Source organism: Erythrolamprus reginae, chromosome 3, assembly GCF_031021105.1.
Source record: "Erythrolamprus reginae isolate rEryReg1 chromosome 3, rEryReg1.hap1, whole genome shotgun sequence".
NCBI classification, from domain to species: Eukaryota; Metazoa; Chordata; class Lepidosauria; order Squamata; family Dipsadidae; genus Erythrolamprus; species Erythrolamprus reginae.
Window position 1 is genome coordinate 73,107,253 of NC_091952.1, and position 26,208 is coordinate 73,133,460.

At 40.8% G+C, this 26,208-nt stretch overlaps 1 protein-coding gene across 1 annotated transcript; it reads left to right on the plus strand.

Moving 5' to 3' along the window:
• Positions 1 to 5,683: 5,683 nt before the first annotated feature.
• On the plus strand, positions 5,684 to 6,727 carry FOXE3 (forkhead box E3). Its single transcript, XM_070748955.1, has one exon. The coding sequence runs from the start codon at positions 5,753 to 5,755 to the stop codon at positions 6,725 to 6,727; it is 975 nt and encodes a 324-aa protein (XP_070605056.1). The 5' UTR covers positions 5,684 to 5,752.
• The last annotated feature ends 19,481 nt before the right edge of the window (positions 6,728 to 26,208 follow it).

Sequence of the window (26,208 nt, forward strand, 5' to 3'; positions counted from 1 at the left end):
TTGAAACAGTTTTTGTATGTAACACTGTCAAACTATTTACTAAGTCTGCAATACTATTAATCTTCTCATAATTCCCATTACCAATCTCCTCCCACAAATGGCTATATGACTTTAACTATGTTGCTTGCATTTTTACAATTTATATTGACTGGTTCCTAATATAATTTGATTGCTTATTTGTACCCGGATTATCATTAAGGGTTACACTTTATGATTCTTGACAAACCTATCTTTCCTTTTATGTACACTGAGTGCATGTGCACAAAGACAAATTCCTTGTGTGTCCAATCAGACTTCGCCAATAAAATTCTGTTCTATTTTATGTATCAGATAGCATCTTTGTAGTTACAAGCTAAGTTCCAAAATTTCATTTTGAGTGGCTCAATTTGGAATTAGATGATGATTTAAAAAGTCATCATTCTACATTCAGAAATGAAGAACAGATTTGTATAGGAATGTTTGTTGGCCCATGGGGGAAGGGAGACATTTTCAACAAAAGGATTTGCCTGAAATTTTAATAGACAGTGTGCCCTTAAATTGGTTTAGAATGGAATGGAATGGAATGGAATGGAATGGAATGGAATGGAATGGAATAGAATAGAATAGAATAGAATAGAATTCTTTATTGGCTAAGTGTGATTGGACACACAAGGAGTTTGTCTTTGGTGTATATGTTGTCAGTGTACATAAAAGAAAAAGATACATTTGTCAAGAATTATGAGGTACAACAATGATTGTCATAGGGATCAAATAAGCGATGAGGAAACAATATTAATAATAATCTTAAGGATATAAGCAATAAGTTACAGTCATACAGTCATAAGTGGGAGATGGGTGATAGGAATGACGAGAAAAAAACTAATAGTAGTAGTAGTGAATACTCAGTAAATAGTGTGACAGTGTTGAGGGAATTATTTGTTTAGCAGAATGATGGCATTTGGAAAAAAAATTGTTCTTGTGTCTAGTTGTCTTGGTGTGTGGTGCTCTATAGAGATGCTTTGAGGGTAGGAGTTGAAACAGTTTATGTCCAGGATGCGAGGTGCCAGTAAATATTTTCAGAGCCTATAGCTCTTTACATGGGGCTACCTTTGAAGAGTGTTCGGAAACTACAGATCGTGCAGAATGCAGCTGTGAGAGCAATCATGGGCTTCCCTAGGTATGCCCATGTTACACCAACACTCCGCAGTCTGCATTGGTTGCCGATCAGTTTCCGGTCACAATTCAAAGTGTTGGTTACGACCTATAAAGCCCTTCATGGCATTGGACCAGAATATCTCCAAGACCGCCTTCTGCCGCACGAATCCCAGCGATGGGTTAGGTCCCACAGAGTTGGCCTTCTCTGGGTCCTGTTGACAAAACAAAGTTGTCTGGCGGGACCCAGGGGAAGAGCCTTCTCTGTGGCGGCCCCGACCCTCTGGAATCAAACCCCCCCCAGAGATTAGGATTGCCCCCATCCTCCTTGCCTTTCGCAAACTCCTTAAAACCCACCTCTGCCATCAGGCATGGGGAAATTGATTCCCCTGGACTGTTCCGTTTTATGCATGGTTTGTATGAGATGTATGATTGCTTTTATATTAAGGGTTTTAAATTCTTTTAACCATTGGATTTGTACTGTTTTTATTGTTGTGAGCCTCCCCAAGTCTTTGGAGAGGGGCGGCATACAAATCTAATAAATCATAATCATAATCATAATCATAATCATAATCATAATCATAATCATAATCATAATCATAATCATAATCATAATCATAATCATAATCATAATCATAATCATAATCATAATCATAATCATAATCATAATCATAATCATAATCATAATCATAATCATAATCATAATCATAATCATAATCATAACATAGGCCCTCTCCAGGATAATCTGTCCCCATCTTGCTTTTCAGGTCTCCCAACCATGCACTGGTCACTGCTATAATTGAATTGATTCACCTGCCTTCTGGCCATCCTCTGGTTCTCCTTCTGTTCGCTCCCCCTCACCACCCAGTATTATGGATTTATCAGCAGAGACTGGTCTTTACGCTATGTTTCTGAAAAATGACAATATGAGTCTGTTCATTTGTGTCTCAAATGGAAATTCTGAATTGATTGATTCTATTATCCGTATATTTGTGTTCTTGGGCTATCCATGAAATGCTTTGAAGTCCCCTCCAATACCAACATTCTGAAGTATTAATATTTTTTTTCTTATCATTCACACCCCACCCCTGTTCTTCAAAGTATTTTAAAGTGGCACAAAAGAGTTTAACTAGCTTTGAAAAACTGCAGATCTCTCTCCCGGAGACAGGAGAAGAGCCTTCTCTGTGGCGGCCCCGACCCTCTGGAACCAGCTCCCCCCAGATATCAGAGTTGCCCCCACCCTCCTTGCCTTTCACAAGCTCCTTAAAACCCACCTCTGTCATCAGGCATGGGGGGAATTGAAATTTCCCTTCCCCCTAGGCTTATAGAATTTATACATGGTATGTTTGTATATATAAGTGGTTCTTTAAATTGGGGTTTTTAAGATTATTTTTAATATTAGATTTGTTTACATTGTCTTTTTATATTGTTGTTAGCCACCCCGAGTCTTCGGAGAGGGGTGGCATACAAATCTAATAAATAAATAAATAAATAAATAAATAAATAAATAAATAAATAAATAAAGAGTGAACATTCCAATTGGGGTGTTGTTTGTTTTCCCAATATGCATTGTTATAAAGGTGCATTTTAATATAAGCAGTTGTTCCTAAGCAGTTTACAGTGTCAGCATATTAACCCCCCTCCCTCCCCAATAATCTGGGTCCTTGTTTTACTGACCTTGGAAAAATGGAAGGCTGAGTCAACCTTGAGCCACACAGAATGCAACTGCTGGCAGTGGGCAGAACTAAGCTGCAATACTGCATTCTAACCACTGCATCACCACGGATACAGCAGTCTTTTGGTTATAAGCAGAAGTGGGCTACTGTCTGGACCGGGGTGGGGGGGTGGGGAGAGGGAGAACGCAGTGGGGTAGCAAAAATGGAGCTCCACCCCAGAGTACTCCATTTGCACTGAAAGATGTTGAAAGAAAATGCAGGGCGTCCTGCATAAGCCACGCCCACAGTGTGGTAGTAAAAATTTTGGTAGCCCTTGGTTATAACCAAGAGGAATCAGAATTTTATGTTATATGGAATAAGGTGTATATATGGATAAATAAGAAGAAAAATTAAATGGTAAACCTACATGAGAATTATAGATATATTACAACGATATATTTTCTCTTTTTTTCTTCTTTTTCTTTATATGAAGTTTTTCTTTATTATAAGGTTGAATAAAATCTCTTTTTTTCATTTAAATTAATATGTTGACTTAAGGTATTAATAATGTATTCTTTTTCTGTAAAGAAATTTGACTTCTATGACAAGAGGGGAATTGTAACCCCTACTTCATGTTAAATGTTTGTTTGTATGTTTGTCAATTTTTATGGAAAATCAATAAAGTTTAAAAATAAAAATAAAAATTGGTAGCTCTTCACTGGCTATAAGTATCAAGTTCAGTTGCACATTTATGACAGGGACGGGGACTCCCCAAGGTTATGTCTACTCTGATATTTTCCCAATTCTGTGATCCCCTTATTGGGAGGTTCCCCAGGCCAAGAGGAAAAAACCAGAAAGGCAGAAGGGAAATTGAATCTTGTTGCACACAAATCAGGACCATCTGCAAATGGTTTAAGACAGAACCAATAGAGATCCAGTGATCACACCTTGAGTACTGCATCTGATTTGGGTCACCACACTACAAAAAAAGACATGATAACAGTGTTCTAATTACTTGAGGGTCTACCACAAGAGGAGGGGGTCAGGCTGTTTTCCAGAAGTCCAGACAATGAATAATGGATGGAAGCTGACCAAGGAGAGATTCAACCTGGAAATAAGGAGGAACTTTCTGATGGTAAGAGCGATCAACCAGTGGAACAGCAGAGCTCCAACAGAAGACTTTCAAAGGGAGACTGGACTGGACTACAATGCCATTTGGACTGCTGGGGGGTTGGACTAGATGACCTAAAAGGTCCCTTCCAATATAATAATCTGTAAATATAGTCCTTTAGAGAGTGAAGACACGAAGATCACCAATGCGAAAAGAAAAAAATTGGGGTGGGATTATTTTGAACGGACAAAAGGGAAAAACGCCCAGGGGGAATGGTACTCGTGCAGAATGGGAAAAATGTGTGGATGTCAGGCATCTAAAATTCTACCAGGAAAGGCGGGGGGGGGGGGGGGACACCCCATCCTTTGATATTGCTAAGTGATTTGGGAGCATCCTATAAAATTAACTCTGTAATTGGCCAATTCACTCAAGAACCGTTGAAGTCCTTTCCAATAATCTCCCCAGCATATTTTCTGTAGTTTCTGCCCAAGCCTCTCTGTGTAGGGGCGAGAAGGAGAGCGGGAGGCATTCTTTCTAACGCCTTATTGATAATGTGTGCCTTTCAACCAAATTTCATCGGCGGCAAATTTCTAACACACAATGGGGATGTCCTCTTGCAAACACCCAACTAATCCTGTTCTCACGCAACCGCCTCTAACCGGCGGGTTTTGCTACTCAGGCTTTTCCAAATCTCCAAAGCGGTTCGGCTTTGCAAGCAGTTCCACTTTCAAAGCAAAAGACGTCTCCCCTAAAAACTAAAGGCGCTTGTCAGCCGGCGAAGCCCCCGATGACTCCCAAGAGGCGCTTGGGAACGGTTTATTATTTTATTGCAACCCCTCCCCCCCCCCCCCCAAAAAAAAACAATAGATGAGAGCCAAGCGCCTCAAAAGTATCAGCGCCCAATTCTGGGAGTCGAAGTCCATAGTCTTCAAGTTGCCAAGTTTGGGGACCCCTGAATTTTATTGTAAAAAAAAAACAATAGGTGATAGCCAAGCGCCCCAAAAGTACCGGCGCCCAATTTTGGGAGTTGAAGTCCACAAGTCTTCACATTGCCAAGTTTGGGGACCCCTGCATTTTATTACAAAAAAAAAACACCCCACAACAACCCACAAAAACAAAACAAAACAAAAAAGTGGAGAGCCAAACGACCCTACAAGCACTGGCTTTGCGTAAATCCCGCTGGAAATTCCACTTTGAGGATGGGGCCGCCGCTCTTTGGCACCGAGCAAGGAAAATAGCCCTACCCACCTGGCGCAGGTAGCCCAAGACATCCCAGCCTCGGGTTTTCGACCGCTGCTCGGAGACGTTGGCTGCCCACCTCGTTCTCCAAGCGCTCGGGAGCAGGGATCGCGCACAGGTGGATGGGTGGGCAGCCAACGCCCCATTCAGGAGGTGGGGTGGGGTGGAAAGCCCCAGGGTGGCGCCAGGACCGAGCTATATAAAGCGACCCGCCGGCTTCATACCTGGTCCCCGCGGGAGCTGCTCCATTCCACGCCGGCCTTTTGTGCGCGCGGGTTTGTGCGCGCGCGTGCGCGCGTGTATGAATCTCGCCGGTTTTTCCTTCTTCTCCGGCAAGTGCACCATGACCGCCGACGCCTTCCACTCGCCCAGTCAAGGGACCAGCCCGGATCCCCCCACTCTGCATCGGGCCTCCCCGTCGAGCTGCAAAGTGGAGCCTTTCTCCATCAAGGCGGAACCCAGAGGGAGCCCGGCGGAGAGAGGAACCGAGCAGCCCGCCGACGACCAGCAGCCCGGTCCGGGCGCCTCGTCCAGCTCTGGCGGGAGCGGCGGCCGTCGAAGGAAGCGTCCGGTGCAGCGCGGGAAACCCCCCTACTCCTACATCGCCCTGATCGCCATGGCCATCGCCAACGCAGCGGAGCGGCGGCTGACGCTGGGCGGCATCTACAAGTTCATCACCGAGCGCTTCCCTTTCTACCGCGAGAACCCCAAGAAGTGGCAGAACTCCATCCGCCACAACCTGACGCTCAACGACTGCTTCGTCAAGATCCCCCGCGAGCCGGGCCACCCGGGCAAAGGCAACTACTGGACCCTGGACCCGGCCGCCGAGGACATGTTCGACAACGGTTCCTTCCTGCGCCGGAGGAAGCGCTTCAAGCGCACCGACCTCACCACCTACCCGGGCTACGTGCCCAGCGCTAGCGCCTTTACCCCCAACGCGGTTCCGGTCGGGAGGCCCGGTCCATGTGGGGGTTCCGGAGCTTTAGCTTATCCCCCTGGCGGCGATCCCGTCTATTCGCCCGTCCGCGCCTACAGCCCACAGCTCTCCGTCCTTCCCCAATACCCGGGCGCGCCCTCGCGGATGTTCAGCATCGACAGCCTCATCAGTTCCAAACAGCAGCATCAGCATCAGCAGCAACAACTTCAGCATCAGCATCAACACCAAGCAGCGATGGGGATGGAGCTGAGCCCTTACCATTCCTTGGGCCTGAACGGCGTGGGCGAGCTGGGCCCCTGCCCGATGGGCAACCCGACGGAGACCTATTTCCAGGCGCAGCAAGTGAGTCCCGGCTTAATGGGTCGCCAGCCCGCAGCCCCGACCTACCCCTACGCCGCCTCTCCTCCAGGCCACCTAGCGGTGCCTCCCGGCGCCTATTCTCCTCCCCACCCGCAGCTGTACGGAGCCCCTGGCAGGCTGGCTGTGCAACCGGGGCGCCCAGCCTCTTCCTGCCCGGAACAGGCCGCCGAACAGCTGGTGGGCCTCGCAGCCTCGCAGCTTAACGGGCTCGGCCAGTTTGGAGCCGCCTCCACCACCGGCAGTGCCTACCTGAGACAGTCAAATTTTTCCTTGGGCCTGGAGAAATATTTGTAAAGAGGAGGAAGAAGAAAAAGCCAAACCTACAAATACACCCCCAAAATTATTTTGGAACTCTTTTTTTTAAGAACCAGAAGGAATTCTGTATCTAATTATTAATTAGCAATCATTCCAGAATTGGATTCAGAGAAATGCAATGTTTTTCTGTATTGCGTGTGTGGCAGCCTTTTGGCTTGTTTAGGATTGGCACTTTGAGATATTTATTCCGTGCCTTCATTCTGTGCCTTCAATTACTGCACCTAAAGTGCATTTATGTTGTGTGCAGGGCAGCGACACATAAATTTAAATACTGGGGTTGGGCCCTTAAGGACCAGAGTCTTGTCATTCATCTGATGCACAATCTTTCCTTATGTTCAATTGGCCCAAGGAGTCTTTTTTATTATTATTCTTTTTAAAATAGGGCTTTATGTGCTTGTGGAACAAGGGGTTTTTTTTGGGGGGGGGGGACCTTAAGATTGAAGCAGGCTTTAAAGCTTTGTCTTAGGTTCAACTAAAATACAGCAATATTTGGAAATTGGTGCCATCCGGTGACTTCAGATAAATTTAACCCATGGCACCCCGAGTAGGACGATGGTGAAAGGCATGCTAGTTAGGGAAGAAGTAATTTAAGCTCCAGCCCTCTTGATGACAGTCTTCAAGGGAGAAGGGAGTGAAAGAGATTGTGAAGGTACTCTTTCTGAGTAAAGTGTTTATTTCATGGAACTTTCTCACTTTCTGGGATTTTCAGTCCACTCTGTAAACTTTGGGCCTTGAATGCTCTGCCCATCAGTTTGAATGCCCTGTTGCTTGCAGAGATTGGAAAAGCTGCTGTAGAGCAGGAGGTCTCTAACCTTGGCAACTTTAATCCCTCTCTTGGACTTCAACTCCCAGAATTCCCCAGCCAGCTTTCCAAAGTCTGCCAGGCTTAAAGTTGCCAAGGTTGGAGGCGCCCACCCTGCTCTAGAAGGAAAGAGGTTGATTGGTTCCTTAGTTTCTCTCGGGCTGTATCTCTGTAGGTTTCTTTGCTGCTGGATGAAAATGCTAATAGGGGAAAGCAGCCACCCAACTCCTTTTAAAACCCAGTAGGTGGGATCTAGCATGTTTACAACAACCTCTCAATCAAGCTTTAGAAGTGTTTAACTAGTTTTTTTTATTGTCAATGTGGCTGGAGGGATTGTTTAGTCCACCATATGTGGAGAAAAACAGAGCAGGCCCGGGGGGGGGGGGAGTTCTAGGCTCTAAATCAGTGAAACTTATAAACTTTTAACATTGAATGCATTTTTATTTCCATCTTGCCTTTTTCTCCAAGGTGTTTTGGGACAGTGGACCATTATTGTCATGATTTCACATTAATCATTGGTTAGCCTGAGAAGTAGCAACTAATCCAAGCAAGGGCAATTTGTCAAAGATGAGATGGGATTATGTCCTTTTATCCTCACAATAGTCCTGTTAGGCAGGTTGACCTAAGAGATCATGATTACCTGAATGCCACTCAATTAACTTAGTGGCTTTGTAGGAATTGAAGTATCTTCTTCCCAAAGTCCAGTTCAAACCTTTTATCTTCCGCAAAATATGTTCATTGGAAAATGTCTGGATCACTAATGATAATACACGAGCATTTGACATTTGTTCCTTGACATCTTCCTTTGGGTTCTAGAGCTGTATGCATAAGGGAGAGCATCCTAACTTTTAAGGGCTAGTGATTGTGCTGTGATTGATTGATTTGGATCAACAATAGTAGTTCTGCACAATATGCATCTTTTGAAAATCCCCACTGTGCAACAGTTTTGCTATGCACATTATTTACTCTTTACTGAGCATCGTGCATATTATTTACTGATACACACAAATATTGGGTGCAGAAGTGATTTTATGTCCATGAAACACCATAGTAAATGCTTCAATATACATGAACTGGAGAGTTTTCTTTGTTGGTTTGCTGTACCATGTATCAGCAAAATTACATCTGAATTTTGTACAGTATGTATAGAACGTATGACATATACAGTACTGGAAAAATTAATTGTACATATTGTATTTTGAACAATAGTGCCTTCTGAATAATACACCTAAATACAGTACTTTATATACTATATATATATATATATATCACATGTAAATACTTTAGAATTTTTTATTGGACTGAAAACCTGTAACCAAATAAAGATCTTAGTAAACTCCTTTACTTAAAGTTCTATTATTTAAACGATTTAGTGGCAGTTCTGAGCACTACCTTAACACCAGTTTTAACTTACAACACTAGAATTCCAATTTTTCCAATTTTTCTGGCAAAACGTTACTTTTGAGAGCAGAATTTCTACTGTCTTCAAGTTAAATAATGTTGTACTAATTGGATGACGGATTTGTCAATGATAGTTAGAAAATAATATCAGAATTGTCACTATTAATTTTTAATTTCATGCAAACTAGCCCGGATCGGAGTAGCAAGCCAATATCTGAACTTTGTTGGGATTGCTAAAAATACAATAAAATATTTTTTCTGCATTTACAGAGCTAATATGCTAAGGAGAAGACCAGGATTAGAACTCTTCTTTTCCTATTATCTAGATGGGATATTATTATTGTTATGACCTTTCTTGTCACTTTATCTGTGTGCTTGCAGAAATATTTAATCATATGAATCCCATCTTCACCACTGACTATCTTTAGCCATGGATTTATTACTCCTACATGAACAAGCCTTACTTATTACTCTCAGAATGAATTTTTGTTCAACTGAAAGGTGGTTCTTTAAAAAAAAAACCACAGAAAAACTCGGTGTTCCTTTTAGGCAGGCTTCAGCAAGCTGTTTCTGTTTTGCCTGTTAAATTTATACCTTGAATGTATACTTTTTCATTAAAATGGGAAAAAATATAAAGCAAGTGAAGGATTTATGCTTATTTAAATGTTCTTTGTGGCACATAATGCGTCTGATCCATTAAAAATATAGCTTCTTAAATTTTGACTCATAAATCCTTAAATTTGGGGTGCAGAGGTCTTTTATTTTCTCTGAATTTTATCATGTCTGCAATGGTTTAATATGGTTGACTGTTTTCCAATTTGGAGGGTTCTAAAGACAGCTATGTGTACAATTATTAAAAGGGATTGTTGTTCTGAGTCTCTGTTTGAGATTCACCCTTGTTTCTAAAGTCAATCTTGGATACTGTTTTAGAGATTATTGATTTGGTAATCAGACTTCCTGTATTTCATCTAGAAAGTGAGCAGTGACAAGGTAAAGCGGAATTTAATCAAATCTACTCACAACAAAAACTTGCACTAAAGAAGGTTTACTTTATTTTCACAGTTCAGAAGATCACCCCCGATATTTTTTTCCTTCATTTGATTTTGTCACTTAATTGTTCTACATAGAAATTTATTAAAACGTTTTGGTGGAAACTGTAAATAAATGATGCAATAATTTTATACGTCTTTTATACATACCTATTCAGAAAGAAGCTGCTTTCAGTTTCACTGAACTTGCAACTTGGGCAAATACATTCCAATGAAAATAATAATAATAATAATAATAATAATAATAATAATAATAATAATAATAATAATAATAATAGGATTTGTATGCCGCCGCTCTGCTGTCTGCCAAGTTTTATCTTTATCAGTGCCAATAGATGAAAATTGCAAGTGTATCACATTATTAGATTTTGGGTTCCATGACCTGATAGCAGGACATGGTAGATTGAGAATGTGAAAATCTGTTCTATTTACATATGTAAAAAATGGTCAAAGAAATGGCCAAACGAGAGTTAAAGAAAGATGGAAAGAAGTTGAACTTTTCTGCAATCTTCTGTGAATAGATGTGAATCTCAGACCTTTCAAAAGTGATTTTCTTTTTAGAAACAGGCTCAGTGCAACTCCCCCCCCCCCTGGATACAGAACTAGGTAGTACATCTTGATCAGATATATTCTTATTGCTCCGTCTTTTTTGGATATTGCTGAAGACATAAGATCAAAAAAGAAAAAAGGTGCCAGTTCATATTAATTGCCACTTATCCGAATGAAGCAGGAAATTTGTAATCTGCAAACTTTTGTGGATAATCAGACTGTTAAATTTCAAGGTATCACAAGTCAATAATGATACCATTATCATGTCATCTAAGCATTGCAAAAAGGAAACAAATGAGTCAAATATTTCTTTTTGTACCTAAGTGTGATTTCTGAGTAGGTTCACCTAAGGACAATATTCTAAATGTGACACTCATTGGTAAATATAGGCTTAGTTAAAGTTTAGTTTTATTTGGGCTCATATAAAGATTTAAAAAAATATTTATTTATTTAATTTCTAGGCTACCCAATTCCTTATAATTCTGGGCAGCTTCACAAAGAAAAAAAAAGTATTTCCCTCCCTTTTTTGTATTTAAATTTAAATGTACTATGTTTGCATTATTTGTATTTAAAATAAAAAAAAATATTTTAAAAAACCCAAAGCAAAAAAAAAAAAAAGGAACAGTAATTTCATTTAAAAATAACAACATCCAAAAAACAACAGTTTTCTGAGGGAACAAACTATATTTTCATACATTCCTCCAGCTTTATAATACATGTGTACCACCTACAAATCGCTATCTATGTAGGTGAGAGAGATGTCTGAGGCATGGTTCTTACCAGAAAAATTCCTCAGTTCAATTGACTTAGCTGCACTTAATTAATGGCAACCGAGTTATTCAAAGCTGACCTCACATTTGTGCAAACCAGAAGGAAGTTTGAAAGCTGGATCTGTCTGGGAAGCTTCTCTGAAAGCTCTTGAAGATCTTAGGAAGCTTTGGCTTTTAGTCTCTGAAGTATGGCTGGAGACAGCTGGGCTCCAGTTGTCTGAAGAGCTGCATTACTTCTCTCTTATGTTTTTACCTGACTCCTCTTTTTCTACCCTTGAAATTGTCTTGTAGACTCTCAACTTTTTCCAGCTGAGCCCCCTCTGGAATGTTCCAGTATTTATTTTCTGATACTACACTTAGGCCATCCATTTTAATATTTGAGTGTATGTATGTGTTTTTTAAATTATTATTGTTGTTGTTATTCTTGTTGTTGTTGTTGTTGTTGTTGTTATTATTATTATTATTATTATTATTATTGTTATTATTATTTAGATTTGAATGTCGCCCCTCTCCGTAGACTCGGGGCGGCTAACAACAATAATAAAACAGCATATGACAAATCTAATATTTAAAAAAACTAAAAACCCTTATTAAAAACCAAACATACACACAAACATACCATGCATAAATTGTATAGGCCTGGGAGGAAAGGAAATTCTCAATTCCCCGATGCCTGACGACAGAGGTGGGTTTTAAGGAGCTTACGAAAGGCGAGGAGGGTGGGGGCAATTCTGATCTCTGGGGGAAGCTGGTTCCAGAGGGTCGGGGCCACCACAGAGAAGGCTCTTCCCCTGGGTCCTGCCAAACGACATTGTTTAGTCGACGGGACCCGGAGAAGGCCAACTCTGTGGGACCTAACTGGTTGCTGGGATTCGTGCGGCAAAAGGCGGTCCCGGAGATATTCTGGTCCGATGCCATGAAGGGCTTTATACACGATATGTTACTTTAACAAACTTAAATAGCTTACGATTTTCCAAAGAGATCAATAGTCAATGACTGAATCATGCAAAGCACTAAAAACATCATAGTGGTATTTAATTAAGGGAATTATTCTGCTCCAAAGGTAAGGATTTTTGTTCGACACTGAGGATTCCCCTTTGACATTCAGCTTGATAATAATCAAGATTGGAATCTGGGCTTGAATACATGAGATGATCGTTCATATAAACATGTTCATATTCTGGAACTTTTTAGAAAAATACCTGCATTTCCATCTGGAACAAACCTTATCCATATTAGTTAATGTGAATAAATACTGTATATAGCTTGCTGACTTTAGATGGATTTTGGCAGCAGCCTAGAGGAAAAGGTGAAGGTGGCTATGTAATAACCCCCCCCCCTAACTTAGAAAATGAACAAAAAGGCAATGAGTGGCTTTTAAACAAATATAAGGAGTGCCATCCTGATTATCTTAATGTATCACAACTAGCCTTTTAAGCTTTTGTTTCAAAAGCTTGTTTATAACAGGGATGAATCAAGCAAATGAGTTGGATTAAAGTGTCATGAAGGGCATAAGCCTAGCAGGGCCAAGATGGATTTAGGTTTCAGCAAAAAAAATTATGAGCACCTTGCTGATGGCATAAAACACTGCTATTTTAGATAGGTGAAACACCAATGGAAATAATTGTTACTAGTGAAGCAAAACAAATTATAAATAGCTTCTTCTTCCTTTATTTAAATATCTGCAGATAATGCAGTTTGTTTCAATTAATTTAATAATTATGGGGAACTGCTTTGTTACTAAATGTGCTAGCAAACTTCTTCATTTCTTCTTCATAGGATCAGTATAGATGTTAAATGCAGCTTAGAGGAATGAAAAGTGTTAAAACAGAAAGGAAGGCAAAAATGGGTTAAATACAATCTCTCTTTGTAACTGAATGATAACTATAGTTTTAGAAAAAGCACCATATCAAAAATAATGAATGGCTTTTATTACATTGAATTGGAAATTTCTTCAAGCAAATAAGTGTATTTCCTTTGAAGGAAGATTCAAAAGGGGTGGTTACAAACCTATGGTTAATTTATAAAAATCCCAGCTTTTTGTTATAAATTACACGTGTGCCCCTGTTCCCAGCTGTGCTGGGGTTTTTTGCCTTGCTTTGTCAATAATATTTTTCAAAAAAATAACTATGCATCTTCATAACATAGGTTGATTTAAGTACCAGTGAATATACATTGTGATTTTATGCTGCAGTATATGTATATATGTGTGTGTATGTATGTATGTATGTATGTATGTATGTATATATATATATGTGTGTGTGTGTGTGTGTGTGTGTCTGTGTGTGTGTGTATATATATATATTTGTTTTCGTAGATTTTCACGGGTATATGTATGTAGATTGTTCTGAGTTCGGGTTTTGCCCCGTGTAATATTTTGAGTGTCTATGCGACGTTTCTGTGAAATCACATTCACCATCATCAGGCTGAAGTTTTAAGCTTCGTGCTGTTGTAAATATGGAATGTTTGCAACTGCCATTTCTTCCTTATATATAGTGTTAGGGGTGGAGATTTGGTTTGAATGTAGCAAATAGATTGGGTGACTATGTTTTAGTGATTTGATTGGTTGGTGGAAGTTTTAATCTTATGCTTGTGCAGAATTTTACTAATTTTGTCTGTGGTGCCCTTGATGTAACCCTAACCCTAACCCTAACCCAGAACCAAACGCCTAGCTGACCATGAGCACTTAAAACTGAATTGAACAAACTCAAAGATGTATTAATTTCTAATGGATTCGAAAGGAAAACAATCACAAACCTAATAAAAAAAGAGACCCCCCCCAAAAATCAAGATCAAGAACCACTCTCCTCCCTTACATCAAGGGCACCACAGACAAAATTAGTAAAATTAGTAAAATTCTGCACAAGCATAAGATTAAAACTTCATTTGTCACTAACCAAAAAATAGCAAACATCCTAAGGAACCCAAAAGATAAAATCCGACTAGGACACCAAGGAATCTATGAAATCCCTTGCAAAACATGTGCAGCCACATACATTGGACAAACCAATCGAAGAGTGAGCGCATGCATTGCAGAACATAAGAATGCAGTTAAAAAAGAAGAAAAGACTTCCTCCCTTGTCCAGCACATTAAAAAAACAGGGCACGAAATTGTCTTTGAAAAAACTAAATTACTTTCCAAAACAGAAAATTTATATAGAAAAATTACTATGGAAGCAATAGAGATTGAGAAACACCCCCTCTGCATAAACAAAAGAGATGATACATCCCGCCTACCAGAGATTTGGAAACCAGCCTTAAACAAAAAAACATTTCATAATAATCACCATGTCAATCCTTCAAGTAATTGTGATTCCACCAACCAATCAAATCACTAAAACATAGTCACCCAATCTATTTGCTACATTCAAACCAAATCTCCACCCCTAACACTATATATAAGGAAGAAATGGCAGTTGCAAACATTCCATATTTACAACAGCATGAAGCTTAAAACTTCAGCCTGATGATGGTGAATGTGATTTCACCGAAACGTCGCATAGACGTTCATTTTCAAATTATGCCAATATGAGGGGCATTTTTTCTCTCTCAAGCATTTTACTGGTCATAATCTAAAGCATAAACTATATTGCCATGGATTACCAGGGAAAGTACTGAAATTTCAGAAAATCTGTATATATGTAAAATAAATGTTCAGTGGCCCTGGTTTATGAGGAATGAAAAATATTTTCCTGTTTTAAGAAAACAGCATTATTGATCTAATCAATCATTTAAATGATCATTGTGTCTAAAATATTCAAAATTATGTGACTAACTAATAATCCGTGAAGTTATCAAGAGTTAAGCCTGAGTTGAAAGAAATATCAAGCAGTTACCACTACTACTATAGCTACCTATAACTTTGCTCCATAAATCTTCCCACTTTATTAATACAATGACCTAATTCGATGCCCTTGATTTGATGCCCTGAATTTATTTATTTTATTATTTATTATTTGGATTTCTAGGCTTCCCTTCTCCGTAGACTCAGGGTGGCTTACAAAACAGGAACAAATACACCAAGGAACGTGTATGAAACCCAAATGTTAAAACTACAGTGATCCCTCGATCTTCACGATCTCGATCTTTGCGAAACGCTATATCGCGATTTTTCCACCCGATGACGTCACTCTCTTCCTTCCTTTCTCATCTTTCTTTCTCTCTCTCTTTCTCTATCTTGCTTCTTCCTCTCTCACACTCTCTTCCTCCCTCTCTCATCTCTTTCTTTCCTTCTCTCTCTTTCTCTATCTCTCCCCCTCTTGCTGGCGGGCGGCGGGCGGGCGAGCGGGGGCATCAGCGAGGAGCCGGGGTTTCCCCTTTGCGTGGGCGGCTGGGAAACCCCGATCTTCAACTGCTCGCTGCTGCTGCGCCGAGCAGATCAGCTGCTGGGTGGCCGAAGGAACCTTTCCTGGGTCTTCCCCCTCTTGCTGGCGGGCGGGCGAGCGGCGGGCATCAGCGAGGAGCCGGGGTTTCCCCTTTGCATGGGCGGCCGGGAAGACCCAGGGAAGGTTCCTTCGGCCGCCCAGCAGCTGATCTGCTCGGTAGCGCAGCAGCAGCGAGGAGCCGAATCGGGGTTTCCCCTTTGCGTGGGCGGCGGGGAACGCAAACTCCACCATCTACGCATGCGCGGCCATAGAAAAAAAGGGCACGCATGCGCAGATGGTGTTTTTACTTCCGCAACCCTACATCGCGAAAAATCGATTATCGCAAGGGGTCTTGGAACGGAACCCTCGCGATAATAGAGGGATCACTGTAATCTATGTCTAATTAAAACCCCCAATTAAAAAAAATAATCCACATTCATTCCATTATAATCATACATGTGGCTGGAACAAGATGCCAATGCTCGATGGCTACGAGCCTGCCAGCAGAGGTGAGTTTTTAAAACCTTACAAAGGCCAGGAGGGTGGGAGCGGTACGGATCTCTGAAGGGAGTTGATTCCAAAGGGCCGGAGCTGCCACAGAGAAGGCTCTACCCCTAGGTCCTGCCAGACAGCATTGCTTAGCCAATGAAGGGCTACCAAAATTTTTACTACCACACTGTGGGCGTGACTTATGCAGGATGCCCTGCATGTTCTTTCAACATCTTTCAGTGCAAATTGGATGGTCTGGGGTGGAACTCCATTTTCGCTATCCCACTGCGTCCCTGCCCCCATCCAGGCAGCAGCCCACCCCTGTGCTTAGCTGACAGGACCTGGAGAAGGCCATCTCTGTGGGACCTGACCGGTCGCTGGGATTCATTAGGTAGAAGACGGTCCCATAGGTAACCTGGTCCTAAGCCATGCAGGGCTTTATAGGTCATGAGCAGTAAATAATGAAGCAAAATCCATGCGTACTATCTTTAGTTTCTTGAATATATAAAATTATTATAATAAATATATATTTAAAACTCGTGACTAACTAATGAAGTGAGCCAAAATCATGTCCTGTACTTTCATCAACTTATTATCAAGAAATTATTCTGCAAATTTACTGCACTGTAAACACTAAAATTGTACTGTACAATTTTATCGTGTAATTTATTATTATTATTATTATTATTATTATTATTATTATTATTAATTGGATTTGTATGCCACCCCTCTCCGCAGACTCGGGGTGGCTAACAACAGCAACAAAAACAGCATGTAAATCCAATCCTAAAAATATCTTAAAAACCCCCTTATTTGTAAAACCAAACATACATACAAACAAGCATACCATGCATAAATTGTAAAGGCTTAGGGGGAAAGAATATCTCAGTTCCCCCATGCCTGATGGCAGAGATGGGTTTTTAGAAGCTTACGAAAGGCGAGGAGGGTGGGGGCAATTCTAATCTCCGGGGGGAGTTGGTTCCAGAGGGTCGGGGCCGCCACAGAAAAGGCTCTTCCCCTGGCCCCCGCCAAATGACATTGTTTTGTTGACGGGACCCGGAGAAGGCCCACTCTGTGGGACCTAACCGGTCGCTGGGATTCATGCGGCAGAAGGCGGTCTCGTAGATACCCTGGTCCGGTGCCATGGAGGGCTTTATAGGTGATGACCAACACTTTGAATTGTGACCGGAAATTGATCAGCAACCAATGTAGACTGCGTAGTGTTGGTGTTACATGAGTATATAATACATATAATACATATACAAACATACAAAAATAGCCTAGACGTTATTAGTTTGCTAATAGTTCTTAAAAGGAGGAGCTTAAAAAACAACAACCGCAGCAGGAGGGCGCCAAGTTCCAAGCTTGTTAAGCTGGTTAGTTCTCAAAGTAAGGGAAGTTCTCAAAGTAGCAGAAGTTCTAAAAAAGTCAAATTCTAACACTCGAGTCCTAGGGCACAAATACAGGATGGTCTTTTTAGTGTTGGTCGCAATCCAGTTCCAGCACTGTAAAAATTCTGTCCCTTTACCTCGGCTGTAGTTTTCCCAGGTTCTTTCCTTATGGGGGCTCCAGCCCTCACCAAATGTCCCGGTCAACCTCCAACAGTCCTCAATCCCGTCAGATAGTGTCTTTATCTCCATCTTCCCCTCGAAGTTCCAACCGTCTCACTCAGTCCCAGGCTACTCTCCTGCGGTTTCCCTCCTGTGCACGATCTACGCCCCACGCCTCTCTCGCAGCCGACAGCAGTGGCCTGGACAGTTCAGGTGTACAATTCTGATGGATGACTCGAGATTAAGAAAACCAACTCTCACAGCGACCAGGCAAATGACTCAGCTGTAATCCCAGTGAGACGCTACAGATGTTACAAAAGATGATTTCAATTTATTAGTCTGCATGGCTCTTGATTTCATATTAAAGGCTTGGTTCCAAATACTTTGGTCTACTGAAATAATAGAGATTTGATGATAATAATGATAAGCCTAGAGAATCCAGTGATTTCAGTGGGTTTATGCTAAGTCTAAATCAAATTTGGATCTGGGGTAAAATACACAGACTATATCTATTCCTGACTTAATCACTTGCCAATGATGAGGGAACATTGATTGCTTTCTGGAAATAAAAAATCTGCAATAATCCTTTGTCCCTGTTTTCATCCAATTTGCCCCTTTCCCTTCTTCAAAACAAACAAACAAACAAACAAACAAACAAACAAACAAACAAACACCTTAATTGTTAAAAATACTGATTGAGGAGAATATTTGTAGCTGAGGGCTGATATGAGGTATCCTTGGTGCTCTCTAAGCTTGGTTGTTTTGCAGACATTTCATTACCCAAACTAGGTAACTTTCATTATCAGTGCACTGATGATGTTCTCTAGTTTGAATAATGAAACATCTGCTTTTAAAAAAGCCAAGATTAGAGAATAGCAGGAATTCCTCACTGCTAAAAATGTTATCTGACATAATTTAGCTTAAGTGCAACCTCTAGTGCTTTAAAATAAAATAGCAACTGAGGTGCCTCTGCTTTCATTCTTGCATTTGAGATTGGTGTAAGAGAGAAACATTAGGACAGGGGATGGTAGGCACGTTGGTGCACTTATGCATGCCCCTTACTGACCTCTTAGGAATCGGGTGAGGTCAACAGTGGATAGTCTAAGGGTAAAGTTTTCAGGGGTAGGCAGTGATGGGCTCCTACGAGTACGGTCAGGTATGTAGAACCGGTAGAAAAATCTTGGTCAGGTACGCAGAACTAGAAGAAAAATTTTGAATTCTTTTCTTTTTTCCCTTCTGAGAACTGAGTATATTTTTCCTATTGCAGTAAATGAGGTTGAATGTGTATAATGTTAGAAGAGCTATGTGTGCATGTGTGTACATACACATACAGTTTATATAGTAGATAATGTATATTGTTGTGTGCCTGTGTAATATGTATGTCCACATATGACATATATACATAGAATTAAATAGTATATTTTGGGTGTTCAGTAATAGTAAATAGATAGGGAAATTGTATCTCTTTGAGGCGAGGAGAGGCCAGGCACCCTAACCCTAACCCAAACCCTTGACGTGAGTGATGTCAAGTTGGCCACCTTTAAGCCAGTCACATGACCTTTAAGCCACCCCCTGGTCACATGATCATCAAGCCACTCCCACCTGGTCACACGGCTGGAAAGCCACACCCACAAAATAAGCCACGCCCATAGTGTGGTAGTAAAATTTTTTGCAGCCCTTCACTGAGGTTAGGTGATGATACTACAGAGTCAGGTAGTGAGTTCCATGCATTAACTACTCAGTTAGTAAAGTCGTATTTCCTGCAGTTGAGTTTGGATTCTGCATTCTTCTTTTGCCAGCATACGGAGGATAAATTCTAATTATTTCTTAACTTTTCTGTGTGCAAAGTCTTCTGTAGAAGACACGCGGATGTTATTTTTTCCTCCCCAGTACTGTGTTTTAGGATGATCTTCCCTTTAATCCCAAATCATTTACTTACACGTTTGCTTGTAAACTTGAAGGATCTCATGATCTGTTTGTGGATATACTGGAGAAAATAAATTGGAAGGGGCATTTTTATTATGGTTGTCTGTGACCCACTGAAGTAAAGACAAGGATGTTTGTTGGTTTGTTCAATTTCTATGCTGCCCTTCTCCTGAGACACAGAGTGGCTTACAATAAGTTACATTCTAAAAACCCATAGTTAAAAATTAGACAAACAAGTTGATACTTCTTACATCCTACATTTATTCATTCAAGAACAGAGAAAGCTCGAGCAGCATTCTTCAAAATGGAAAAGGTCTTCTGCAGTCACAACATAAGCCTAATATTGAAAATCAGCCTTGTCAGATGTTACATCTTTTCTATCCTGCTCTACCGAGTATGGTGTTCCCTCGATTTTCGAGGGTCCGAACTTCACGAAAAGTCTATACACGTTTTTTCAAAAAAATATGATTAAAAAAATACTCCGTGGTTTTTTTTCACACCAAGGGTTTTGTGAGGCTGCCCGATATACAATACTGTGCATTTTAACTCTCCTCCATCCCCCCTCCACCTCAGCCGTCCTGCTTCTTTAAATAAAAGCTCCGTTTCCGCCCCAGCCTTCCGATCCGACCTCTTTAATTCTCAGAGCGTTGGTACGCTCCAATTGAAGCCGAGCCTTACTGCCACCTGCCGCCGCTGCAGCAAGCACATCAAAAAACCCTGCTTATCGTCCCATTGCCCCTGTCGGTTCTGGGGGTAAGTAAAACCAGGAATGGAGGAGGGAGGAGAGGAAGGAAAGAAAGAAAGGAAGCATCTCTCCTTCGCGGAAATTTGATTTTCGTGGGCGGTCTTGGAACGTATCCCCCATGAAAATCAAGAGAACACTGTAGAGAGTTGGTCTTTGACAGAAAGTTACTTGAAGAGTGTTCTGCCGGCGTGTCCCAACCACCTGTAATTACAGGGTAATTAGCCAAAAAGACACACACCACATGATAGAAGGAAAGCAAAAAATCTTTATCAACAGAAAAGCAGAAACAACTCCCTTTTTAAATGTCAAAGGGATTTTTTGGTACACACAAGGCACAGGTTAAATGCAATCCAATTTCTCACCCAGTAATGGGAAATTGAGTCCAATTCCAAAAGTCCAGAAAGTCCACACACAGTCTTGAACAGGGAAACAGCAAAACCACGATCTTGATGAAACTATGAATCAGATAAACTTCCATGAGGCTAAACCGGCACACTGCTCTTTTTATCTGTAGCACTAATTACAGCAGCCCCACCCAACCACAGGCGGCCTCACTTATCTCCTGTAATAATCCTTCAGTTGTTCTCTCCTATGCATCACTGTACGCATGTGTGGGTCTGTCATAAGTTCTTGTTCAGAATCCAGGGATGATAAGGATGATTGATCTCCTCCTGAGCTGTCTGCCAAACTCCCCTCTTCCCTGCCACTCATGGAGACATCAGAGAAGACTTTGTTGGGAGATTCTATCGGGAGCAAAACAGGCCTGTAGCATGTGGATGTTTCCCCCACATCCACCTCCACATTCCTTGGGGCAGGAGCTGGGCCAGAGCCAACCGCAACAAAGAGACTGGAAGCATTAGAAACAGATCAGGGGCGGGTTGCACTTGTTTTTGCTTCTGTACATGCACAGGAAGCAAAATTTGTCATGAGGGGCACACGTGTGTGTGTGTGTGAGATTTCAGTGATTTTTTTTTTTTGCTTCCACGCATGCCCAGAAGCAAAAAAATTGCTGAAATCTCTCTCGCACTCATTTTGATTTCTGTCCATGCGCAGAAGCAAAAACTTGCAGGGACTCACATGTGTGTGCACCAGAAACCCAAAGCTGGGCATGCAGCTCAATTTTTACTACCAATGTAGCATCCTTATCTGTACTGGTAGCAACCCAATACTGGTACAGATGGACGTTACATGCATAAGCTGGATTGATAAAATCAGAAAGGAGGAGGCGATGAGCCACCTGGGAAAGTGAAGGGAAATCATCAAAACCATTAAAAAGCAAAAGTTAGAATATTTTGGACATGTGATGCAGCACCTGGAAAGAATACAGCATCCTTCACTTAACCTCCCAGGGAAAGATTAAAGGCAAATTGTTTTGCACTTACATTTCAGGATTACAAGTCTGTATATTTAAACTTCATCAGTGAAATAAATATATTAATTAATTGACTATGTTTCGCTTTTACAAAATATTGGTTGTTATTTTTTTTATTTGGTTAACTTATTAAAGTGCATCAATAGGAATTCTCCCTTTGTTGATTTTATCAGAAAACAATTTTTTGAAGCTGGTAATTGTGTTATTATTAACATCTGGTTCATATCGCCACTAGGTGGTAGCCTAACAATGAATATTTCCATAGTGCAACCTTCTATATTTCTACCTATACTTTTGAATCAATTTTAAGTTAAATCTTTATTCCACTGCCAATTTCCTCCCATGCTTGGATGCTCAGATTCCTGTATCAGTAATCTGTCTGTAACTCCTGACTTCCACTGATTATGGAAAAGCATCAGCTGAGTTTACTTTGGCTTTAACCTCAGTAGTATCATTTGCCAAGTGGTATTTGATATACTTGAAAGTTTCTTGCAGTGTCCACTGATGGATAGAAGTGAAACCTACTAGAACAGCCATGGCGTTGATTCTGTGTTTGGTAGACACATGAATCTAAGGTGTGTGGATTAATTTTTAACAGCCTATCACATTTATTCACTACAATTGCCAGTTGTAGATGTTAAGAGACAAACAATCATTAAATAATTAATTATATCCCGTATTTCTTGCAAATGTATAAGGTGGTATATACTGTATAGTCCTCTTCTAATTTTTATCCTCCAAGCAATTAGCCTGCAAGTTTCATGTTTAAATGTAGAAGTTTGTAAGTGTATATACCTACTATCTACCCATCTTATTTACCATATCTTACTTATTTTCCTGAATAAAATAAATTGTATATAGATATGTAAATAAGAAATATAATGAACTTGGCTATTATCTCTAAAAGACTATTGTGATGTATATTTGTTTTAAATCTGGAAAAATTAATAAATAAACTTTTTTTAAAAAGTAGAAGTTTAAGCTTTCATAGATAATGTAGAATATAGATCCCCCCCAATCCTATTTCAGTGCCTTAACCAGCACTGATACCCCATCAGTTTAATTAATCCAGATATATTAGCATCACTTTGCCAGAATTCCCACTCAGCATTGTTGGAGTTTTCATTCTAATGAAACTCTGTCCTATATTTTATGTATGCACTAATTTCTAAACAGATTGTCTAAGGCATTCCTCAAACTTGACACACAAACACAAATACTTTTATATAATGGCCCTTTTGTTAAACGCACTCCCATCACAATTTGTAGTTCTGGGGATGATGATAAATAACTTCTACATGTGGAGATCATCCCGATTAATCATTCCATGGTTTCTTTAGTTTGATGTAAGAGGTTGTTCAAAGAATTTTCAACTTTAACAATTATTCCACCTATTTGAGTGGCGTAAATCAGGGCTCTCCAATCTTGACAAGTTTAAGACTTGTGGACTTCAACTCCCAGAATTCCTCAGCCAGCTGGCTGAGGAATTCTGGGAGTTGAAGTCCACAAGTCTTAAAGTTGCCATGGTTGGAGACCCCTAGAGATTGCCACCAGCCCAACAAAGGAAGGAGACTTTACCTTCATTCCTCCAGGTCCGTATTTTTCAAATATTTCAATATAGATTATATTTTGTAGTGTTTTCACACGTAGTGTTGAAAATTATCAGTGAATCTTTCCATGAGATATTTGTTGTGCTTAATCTAACAGGTGTGCAGGCACATGCATACACACACAAATACATTCTTTTTCTTCCGTTCAATGTTATGATTTGCAAGAATCAATGCAGAGAGAGAACTGGATTTTGTCAAAGTTTGTAATCTCATTCAACATTTATGTATACACGTCATGTGCATCTTACACTGAGCATTCACCTTATTTTTTTTTCATGCTTGGATTTTTGAAGATCTTCATTGGCAATTAAGACAAAAACCTCTAGGGGGCATTGTTATCATTTTGTGGGCCCCCAAAATTGGTGGGATGAGGAGGGAGAAGAGCAATGAATGACCTGAATGCAGTTTACAAAGGGATCCCAACAGTGAGGGGCTCCTATGGGTACGGTCATGTACGCAGAACCAGAAGAAAAAAATTGATTTTTTTTTTCTTTTTTCCCCTTCTGGTTTCTTGGTATGTTTTTCCTATCGCAGTAAATGAGATTGAATGTGTATAACTTTACCAGAGCCGTGCGTACGTGTGTACATACACATAAAGTTTATATAGTAGATAATGTATATTTTTGTTTGCCTGTGTGTAATATGTATGTACACACATGGCATATATACATAGAATTAAATAGTACATTTTGGATGTTCAGAAATAGTCAATAGATATGGAAATTGTATCTCTTTGAGGCGATAAGAAACCAGGCACCCTAACCCTAACCTTTGGCTTGAGTGACATGAAGTTTGCCACCTTTAAGCCAGTCACATGGCCTTTAAGCCACCCCCGGTCACATGATCATCAAGCCACTCCCACCTGGTCACATGACTGACAAGCCACATCCACAAAATAAGCCACACCCACAGTGTGGTAGTAAAATTTTTTGCAGCCCCTTCACTGGATCCAAATGTAGGGTGTTTAGGCTGTCTCCACTGAACAATTATGCACTTATATAGGTGTATACAACATGTAATATTTACCCCCAAAATAAGACCTAATCTGATTTAATCTGCTTTTTAGCATGCTCCTGATATAAGCCTTACCCCAAAAATAAGCCCAATTAAGGTAGTCATCAGCCTGGGGAGCAGGGCCAGTACTGTAGGTAGCCATGCTGCAGTCGCAGCCTGCATAGGGCAGATGGGTTATCTACCTGTCAAGATGTACACAGAGGCAAAAGTGTGTGGGAAAGGAGCACATGATCCGGATGCGCTGGAGAGGCTACAGGAAAGCCAAGTGTCATGCCACCGTGTGGCTTCCTGCCCTGTTGCAGCCCCATTGTGGCCCCGTTCCTGCCATGTTGTGCTGCGTGGGTCATGTTAAAACAGAGTTGTGCAGCCTTGTGGCCTCCTGCCCTGTTGCAGCCCCATTCCTGCCCTGTAGAAATAGCAAGGAATTGGAGAAACATACATTACAGCAGTATATGAATGCCAGAAAGTTTTCTTAAATGTAGTCACACTAACTCCTCCCAATTATTTAAATAGATCTAATCCAAACAGGACTGCCTTATGTTAGTATTAAACAGGACACTGCTTCATTTGAGATTATACTTTTACAGATGCTGTTAAAATTGATGTGGCTTTCTGGAAGTATAGATTAGATTAGATTTATTGAATTTATATGCCGCCCCTCTCCGCAGACTCGGGGCGGCTCACAGCAATGGTGAAGAGAACAATACATAGTAACAAATCTAATATTTAAAAATTTAGGTTACAGTTTTAGATTAAAAAGTCCAAAAAAGAAACCCCAATATATAAAAAACAACACACAATCGAATCATGCAGAAAAACTACATGAGCAAGGGAGAGATGTTTCAATTCCCCCATGCCTGACGGAAGAGGTGGGTTTTTAGAAGTTTACGAAAGGCAAGGAAGGTGGGGGCAATCCTGATCTCTGGGGGGGAGCTGGTTCCAGAGGGTCGGAGCCACCACAGAGAAGGCTCTTACCCTGGGTCCCGTCAGACGACATTGTTTAGTCGACAGGACCCGGAGAAGGCCAACTCTGTGGGACCTAACCGGTCGCTGTGATTCGTGCAGCAGAAGGCGGTCTCGCAGGTATCCTGGTCCGATGCCATGAAGGGCTTTACAGGTCATAACCAACACTTTGAATTGTGACTGGAAACTGATCGGCAGCCAATGCAGACTGCGGAGTGTTGGAGTAACATGGACATATTTAGGAAAGCCCATGATTGCTGTTTCAGCTGCATTTTGCACGATCTGAAGTTTCCAAACACTCTTCAAACACACTGTAGAGAGCATTACAGTAGTCGAGCCTCGAGGTGATGAGGGCATGAGTGACTATGAGTAGTGACTCCCGATCCAAATAGGGGCGCAACTGGTTCGCCAGGTGAACCTGGGCAAAAGCCCCCCTCGCCACAGCTGAAAGATGTTTCTCTAATGTGAGCTCTCTAAAGTATACATTATTCTCTACTCTTATTCTACTCTCAAATAAATAAATAAATAAATAAATAAATAAATAAATAAATAAATAAATACATACATACATACATACATACATACATACATACATGCATGCATGCATAAATAATTCAAGGCTTGAAATCACTAAGTTCCTTTATGCCACCAATACAAACAAACAGCCCTTCTTTCATATGTGAGAAACCCTAGAAAAGTGCTGTAAATATGTCTTCATATCTAGAAATGAATTCTAGATTGGTTATGTTTTCTACCTGCAAAACCTGGCACTACTTATTGAAACTAAAATATTTTCATTCAAAGTTATGGTGTCCATGAGCACCAACTGGAGGCCATATGGGCTTGTGTATCATGC

Coding starts and splice junctions, on each gene's coding strand:
- FOXE3 (XM_070748955.1), top strand. CDS start 5,753: ATGGCCATCGCCAACGCAGCGGAGCGGCGGCTGACGCTGGGCGGCATC.